Source organism: Triticum dicoccoides, chromosome 5B, assembly GCF_002162155.2.
Source record: "Triticum dicoccoides isolate Atlit2015 ecotype Zavitan chromosome 5B, WEW_v2.0, whole genome shotgun sequence".
Lineage (NCBI taxonomy): Eukaryota > Viridiplantae > Streptophyta > Magnoliopsida > Poales > Poaceae > Triticum > Triticum dicoccoides.
Window position 1 is genome coordinate 3,519,171 of NC_041389.1, and position 7,794 is coordinate 3,526,964.

A 7,794-nucleotide genomic window follows, 5' to 3' on the forward strand; every position below is an offset into this window, starting at 1 on the left:
ATGCGGACGGGATCGGAGCCGTGGAGCAGGCTGATGAGGTCCTCCATCTCCAGCGCCGGCTTCAGCCTGGGCCGCTGCTGCTGCTGCTGCTGCTGCTGCTGCTGCTGCGCCGGCGGCTGATGGTTCCTCAGCGCCCGGCCGTCGCCGTACGGGTCGGCCATGGCCGGCGGCGATCCCGACCGCAATCACGCCACCAATGCGGCTGTGCTTGTGGGAAGGGGGCGGTCAGACTCAGAGAGAAGAGAGGAGAGAATGTGTTAATGGCGGTCAGGTCACATGAATGACAGTGTGCGTGTGCGTGTGAGGATGGAGCAAAGGAGGGAGAGGAGAGGAGAGGATGGTCCACGCATGGCATGTTACCGCCATGTGGTCATTCATTCACTCGCCCACTCATGGTCATGGACTTGGCATTTGGGAGCTTTTCCTTTCCTTTCTTTTCTTTTCTGGTACACAAAACACACACAAAAAATGTTTTCTAGCCTTAGGGTTAGGTCTCTCCTTACGATCTAGAGGTAGATCAAGCTTCTACTCGATACATCATCATCAATACAATCAAAGCAAGACGTAGGGTTCTTCCGGGCTGGACGCCAGGCCGGATCGAGGGCTTATCGGACATCGGGGGCTCGACGCCAGGCCTGGACTTCACGGACGCCCTCGCAGCTGTTCCGGAGCTCGGTCCAGCGTGCGAGGTACTCGCCGCCGGTCTCCGTCGGCCCCTGCACGCACATGGCGAGCTGGCTGGGGCGACCGGGTCGCTTGTATGTCCCCTTGAAGTTGCGGACAAAGGCTTCCTCGAAGTCGACCCACGCGTTGGTGCTGTCCATCAGCAGGCTGTTCAACCAAAGTGCGGGCCGACCCCTGGAGCATGAGCGGTGCGTACCGCACGGCGAGACGACGATTGGCACCGGTGATGCCAATGCAACGTGGATCGAGGGCTTATCGCACATCGGCGGAACCGATCTCCCTCAAGGACGTTGGAGAAGGACCCCTCGCACCATAAGACTACGCGAAGGAATCAAATCACCCCAGCCTCGGGCGACCTCATCTCGGCGTCAAGCCTCGACGTTGGTCCGAACCCGGCTTTGGATACTACATCGGGTTCAGAACTGACTCTAGTACCAGATCCAGAAATTAAATTCGGCCCCTTACAAGGCTGAGAACGCGTCAAGCGACTTGCCAATCGTACTTCAAGTTGGCCCGGCTTATAGCCAGGCCATGAACCCTGAGGAATTATCTCACCTAAACAAGATGTTGGATTGCATCCAGAGCTTGTCAATCTTGGACGGTCAGACCTCAGTTTATGACAAGATCGGCCTTAAAGCCGATGATCGGGATTCATGTCCCACCCACCACCCACCTAGTCGTCACGGTCGACGGTTTAACCGACGTGTTAGACTACGAGGAGGATACCAACATGGATGAAGATGTCGATGGCCCTATAGAAACCACTACGCCGCTGACCAACACCAGTAAGTGGATTGCAACATCCACTTACGACGTATATATGGTAGATACTCCCAAGAACCTATCAAGACGTCGGCGAAGGCACGGGAGATGTACCGATGGGGACCCCAGCGGGCACTGCGCCACCGCCACCAACAACGACGCGACAGCAGACGAGGCCGGCAATCTGAGAGAGGATTTTCAAGCCTCCACATGGCGGCAACGCAGTCCCGCGGGAATCCCCGAGGACGAGGACCCCGATGACCTCTTTGAAGGGGCTGACGATAATTACTTACCCCAATCCGAGAAGGATGAGAGCCTCGGTACCGAGGACTTTATAGTCCCCGAGGACCCCTTTGAGCAAGAATGGTTCCGACGGCGCCTTGAGGCCACCGCCAGAAGCATGAAACAAAAGCAACGTCAGCTGCAAGCCAATCATGACGCACTTAATGACAAGTGGATCGAAATACTCTTGGCCGAGCAATATCTCAAAGAACGGTGCCACAGCGTGCCTAAATCTTACTCGTGCGGGCATTTGCTGCCCGTGTTCGATGAAGAAGTAACTGACGACGTGCCTTTAACACGCGGGTGGGATGACCAACCTGATCGACCCCCTGGAGGGTGCGACAGGCCAGCGAGGGACTTATGTCCGACCTCCAGATGCCGACGACCTCAGCCATATCATTCAGCAACCTGGTGAGTTGGCAAGGAAATTCTGGAACAAGTTCTTAACTAAAAATAACCAAATCATAGACTGCCCCGACACTGAGGCGATCGCCGCCTTTCGGAACAACATCCGAGATGAGTGGCTTGCGCACCAGCTCAAGCAAGATAAACCAAAGACCATTGATGCTGCTTGAACTACGTGGGTATTTCCCCAAAGAGGAAGGGATGATGCAGCACAGCTACTGTAGGTATTTTCCTCAGTGATGAGGCCAAGGTTATCGAACCAGTAGGAGAACCACGCAACACTACATAAACGGTACCTGCACACAAAGAACAAATACTTGCAATCCGACGTAAAAGAGGGGTTGTCAATCCCTCCCGGGTAAGAAGATAGATAAAATTGTAGTAGATTGGATAAATAGATCTCGCGGGAACGCGAGATAAATTAAATAACAATAAATTGCAGGAAGGTATTTTTTTGGTTTTTGGATTAATAGATCTGAAAATAAAAGCGAATAAAAATAGATCTCGAAGGCAAATATGATAAAGAAGAGACCCGGGGGCCGTAGATTTCACTAGTGGCTTCTCTCGAGAAAATTAGCATACGGTGGATAAACAAATTACTGTTGGGCAATTGATAGAACTTCAAATAATTATGACGATATCCAGGCAATGATCATTATATAGGCATCACGTCCAAGATTAGTAGACCGACTCCTGCCTGCATCTACTACTATTTTTTTGAACCGTTAACAGTAGAAGAACCGCCTACTGTTTATGTATTAAATATAAAGGGGTAACAATTTACATGGGATCTTTACATGATATGGTTACATTTCAACCCCCCTTTGGGAGGTGAGGGAGAGCTTAGCTTATAGAAGATAGGATGAGTGGAATGAGATGTTTGTGCTTGTCCTTAATCCTATAGGTAAGGAGAAAGAAGTCACTTTTGAGCCTATCTAACCAGGAGGTCTTTGTTGGTACAATCCCCTTGAAATGTTTATTGTTATATTCCTTCTAGATGCTCCAGGCTGCAAGTAAAAATAGCTCCATGAAGAGAGGTTTGTTCCAGTTGTTCTTGGCAGAAGCAACATTTTGTAATCTTGATTGTCCCTGATTCCAGATTATACCAAGGCTGGACCAGCATTCAGTGCTAAAAGATGTGCTCCAAGGTTTCCTCGATGTGAAGTCCACATAGGATACAGTCGTGGTCACTTCCAATATTGTAATGTCTTCGTTTGAGCATATTTTGTGTGTTTAGTCGATCAGAAAGGAGTAACCAACCAAAGACCTTGATTTTCTTGGTGGATTTTGATTTCCAGATCCAGCCAAAAGCCTCATGAGCCCTTACTTCCCGGAAGTAGAATGTGTAGTATCTATGATCTATGAAAATCTCCGTGCCCCAAATATATGTCCAAGCATCGGGTTCGTTGGAAAGAACAATCTCCATCGTGTCCGATTGCAGTTGTCAAACTTCTGCATGGGCCTGTGCCGAGAGGGGTAGATGAAACGCCTCTCATAGTGACGTGATGGACAAAAAATCCTTAATTGATACATCTTCATTTATGGCGTAAGAGAGCGCACGCGGGTATTTCTCAGCAAAGATGGTGTGTGTCCATAAGTCTTTCCAGAAGAGCACATTGGTTCCATTATTGGACACGTGGACGGTTGAGATGCCTCTACATATTGGCATCAATTTTGCTACGTCTTGCCACCAGAAAGATCCACAAGGATCAGACGCATACGAAATTTGATTCGTGTAGTATGTTTTCCAAATAAGTTCAACTCATGGCACGTTCCAACCATTATAGAATTTATGCATATATTTTAATAAGAGCGCATCACCTTGAACTCTGAGATCAATCACTCCGAGCCCTCCACTTTCTTTGGGCCGACACACCATGTCCCAAGATGCAAGAGAGTTGCACTTGTCCCCTTGCTCAGTTTTCTTGGTCCATAAGCACTTTCTTCAAATTTTACCGAGGAGCTCAATTATTTTGGTAGGCAATCGAAGGGTGCAGAAAGCAAAGATAATGAGCGATGTGATCACGAAATTAAGCAGAGAGAGCTTTCCACCATAAGATTGTTGGGGAACGTAGTAATTTCAAAAAAATTCCTACGCACATGCAAGATCATGGTGATGGCATAGCAACAAGAGGGGAGAGTGTTATCCACGTACCTTCGTAGACCGTAAGCGGAAGCGCTATGACAACACGGTTGATGTAGTCGTACGTCTTCACGATTCGACCGATCCAAGCACCGAACGTACGGCACCTCCGTGTTCAGCACACGTTCAGCTCGATGACGTTCCCCGGGCTCCAATCCAGCAAAGCGTCGGGGATGAGTTCCGTCAGCACGACGGCGTGGTGACGATAATGATGTTCTACCGACGCAGGGCTTCGCCTAAACTCCGCGACGATATGACCGAGGTGGGATATGGTGGAGGGGGGCACCGCACACGGCTAAGGAACAATCCGTAGATCAACTTATGTGTCATGGGGTGCCCCCCTGCCCCCGTATATAAAGGAGCAAAGGGGGAGGAGGCCGGCCCTAGGAGGGGGCGCGCCAAGTGTGGAGTCCTACTAGGACTCCCTAGTCCTAGTAGGATTCCACCTCCCTTGTTGGAGTAGGAGAAGGGGAAAGAGGGGAGAGGAAGAAGGAAAGGGGGGTTGCGCCCCTTGTCCAATTCGGACCAGAGGGGGGGCGCAGGCCTCCTTCCTTTTGGCCTCTCTCCTATATTCCCGTATGGCCCAATAAGGCCCATATACTCCCCGGCGAATTCCCGTAACTCTCCGAAAAATACTCGAATCACTCAGAACCTTTCCGAACTCCGAATATAGTCGTCCAATATATCGATCTTTACATCTCGACCATTTCGAGACTCCTCGTCATGTCCCCGATCTCATCCGGGACTCCGAACTCCTTCGGTACATCAAAACTCATAAACTCATAATATAACTGTCATCGAAACCTTAAGCGTGCGGACCCTACGGGTTCGAGAACTATGTAGACATAACCTAGAACTATTCTTGGTCAATAACCAATAGCGGAACCTGGATGCCCATATTGGCTCCTACATATTCTACGAAGATCTTTATCGGTCAAACCGCATAACAACATACGTTGTTCCCTTTGTCATCGGTATGTTACTTGCCTGAGATTCGATCGTCGGTATCCAATACCTAGTTCAATCTCGTTACCGGCAAGTCTCTTTACTCGTTACGTAATGCATCATTCTGTAACTAACTCATTAGCTACATTGCTTGCAAGGCTTATAGTGATGTGCATTACCGAGAGGGCCCAGAGATACCTCTCCGACAATCGGAGTGACAAATCCTAATCTCGAAATACGCCAACCCAACATGTACCTTCGGAGACACATGTAGAGCTCATTTATAATCACCCAGTTACGTTGTGATGTTTGGTAGCACACAAAGTGTTCCTTCGGTAAACGGGAGTTGCATAATCTCATAGTCATAGGAACATGTATAAGTCATGAAGAAAGCAATAGCAACATACTAAACGATCAAGTGCTAAGCTAACGGAATGGGTCAAGTCAATCACATCATTCTCCTAATGATGTGATCCCGTTAATCAAATGACAACTCTTTTGTCCATGGTTAGGAAACATAACCATCTTTGATAAACGAGCTAGTCAAGTAGATGCATACTAGTGACACTCTGTTTGTCTATGTATTCACACAAGTATTATGTTTCCGGTTAATACAATTCTAGCATGAATAGTAAATATTTATCATGATATAAGGAAATAAATAATAACTTTATTGTTGCCTCTAGGGCATATTTCCTTCAGTCTCCCACTTGCCCTAGAGTCAATAATCTAGATCACATCGCCATGTGATTTAACACCAATAGTTCACATCACCATGTGATTAACACCTATTGTTCACATTGTCATGTGACCAACACCCAAAGGGTTTACTAGAGTCAATAATCTAGTTCACATCGCTATGTGATTAACACCCAAAGAGTACTAAGGTGTGATCATGTTTTGCTTGTGAGAGAAGTTTAGTCAACGGGTCTGCCACATTTAGATCCATATGTATTTTGCAAATATCTATGTCAACAATGCTCTGCACGGAGCTACTATAGCTAATTGCTCCCACTTTCAATATGTATCTAGACCGAGACTTAGAGTCATCTAGATCAGTGCTAAAACTTGTATCGACGTAACCCTTTACGACGAACTTTTTGTCACGTCCATAATCAAGAAAAATATCCTTATTCTACTAAGGATAATTTTGACCGCTGTCCAGTGATCTACTCTTAGATCACTATTGTACTCCCTTGCTTAACACAGTGTAGGGTATACAATAGATCTGGTACACAGCATGGCATACTTTACAGAACCTATGGCTGAGGCATAGGGAATGACTTTCATTCTCTTTCTATCTTCTGCCGTGGTCGAGTTTTGAGTCTTACTCAATTTCACACCTTGTAACACAGGCAAGAACTCTTTCTTTGACTGTTCCATTTTGAGCTACTTCAAAATCTTGTCAAGGTATGTACTTATTGAAAAACTTATCAAGCGTCTTGATCTATCTCTATAGATCTTGATGCTCAATATGTAAGCAGCTTCTCCGAGGTCTTTCTTTGAAAAAACTCCTTTCAAACACTCCTTTATGCTTTGCAGAATAATTCTACATTATTTCCAATCAACAATATGTCATTCACATATACTTATCAGAAATGATGTAGTGCTCCCACTCACTTTCTTGTAAATACAGGCTTCACCGCAAGTCTGTATAAAACTATATGCTTTGATCAACTCATCAAAGCATATATTCCAACTTCGAGATGCTTGCACCAGTCCATAGATGGATCGCTGGAGTTTGTACATTTCGTGAACACCTTTAGGATTGACAAAACCTTCTGGTTGCATCATATACAACTCTTTTTTTTAATAAATCCATTAAGGATTGCAGTTTTGTTATCCATTTGCCAGATTTCATAAAATGCGGCAATTGCTAACATGATTCGGACAGACTTTAAGCATCGATACGAGTGAAAAAATCTCATCGTAGTCAACACCTTGAACTTTGTCAAAAACCTTTTTCGACAAGTCTAGCTTTGTAAATAGTAACACTACTATCAACGTCCGTCTTCTTCTTGAAGATCCATTTATTTTCTATGGATTGCCGATTAACGGGCAAGTCCACCAAAGTCCACACTTTGTTCTCATACATGGATCCTATCTCAGATTTCATGGCCTCTAGCCATTTCGCGGAATCTGGGCTCATCATCGCTTCCTCATAGTTCGTAGGTTCATCATGGTCTAGTAACATGACTTTCAGAACAGGATTACCGTACCACTCTGGTGCGGACCGCACTCTGGAAGACCTACGAGGTTCTGTAATAACTTAATCTGAAGTTTCATGATCATCATCATTAACTTCCTCACTAATTGGTGTAGTAATCACTGAAACTGATTTCTGTGATGCACTACTTTCCAATTCGTGAGAAGGTACAATTACCTTATCAAGTTCTACTTTCCTCCCACTCACTTCTTTCAAGAGAAACTCCTTCTCTAGAAAGGATCCATTTTTAGCAACGAATATCTTGCCTTCGGATCTGTGATAGAAGGTGTACCCAACAGTTTCCTTTGGGTATTCTATGAAGACACACTTCTCCGATTTGGGTTTGAGCTTATCAGGATGAAACTTT

The 7,794-nt window shown here is 46.2% G+C and overlaps 1 protein-coding gene across 2 annotated transcripts in view; it reads right to left on the reverse strand.

The window, feature by feature from the left end:
• Positions 1-350, reverse strand: part of LOC119306959 (microtubule-associated protein 70-1-like) — a 4,254-nt gene extending 3,904 nt beyond the window's left edge. Inside the window, exon 1 of one of the 2 annotated variants that reach the window (XM_037583029.1) lies at positions 1-350. This exon is cut by the window's left edge and continues 23 nt beyond it. In XM_037583029.1, coding sequence (XP_037438926.1) covers positions 1-161 — 161 coding nt within the window. In that variant the 5' untranslated portion in view covers positions 162-350. The other variant, XM_037583030.1, reaches the window with a different exon arrangement.
• Positions 351-7,794: the final 7,444 nt, after the last annotated feature.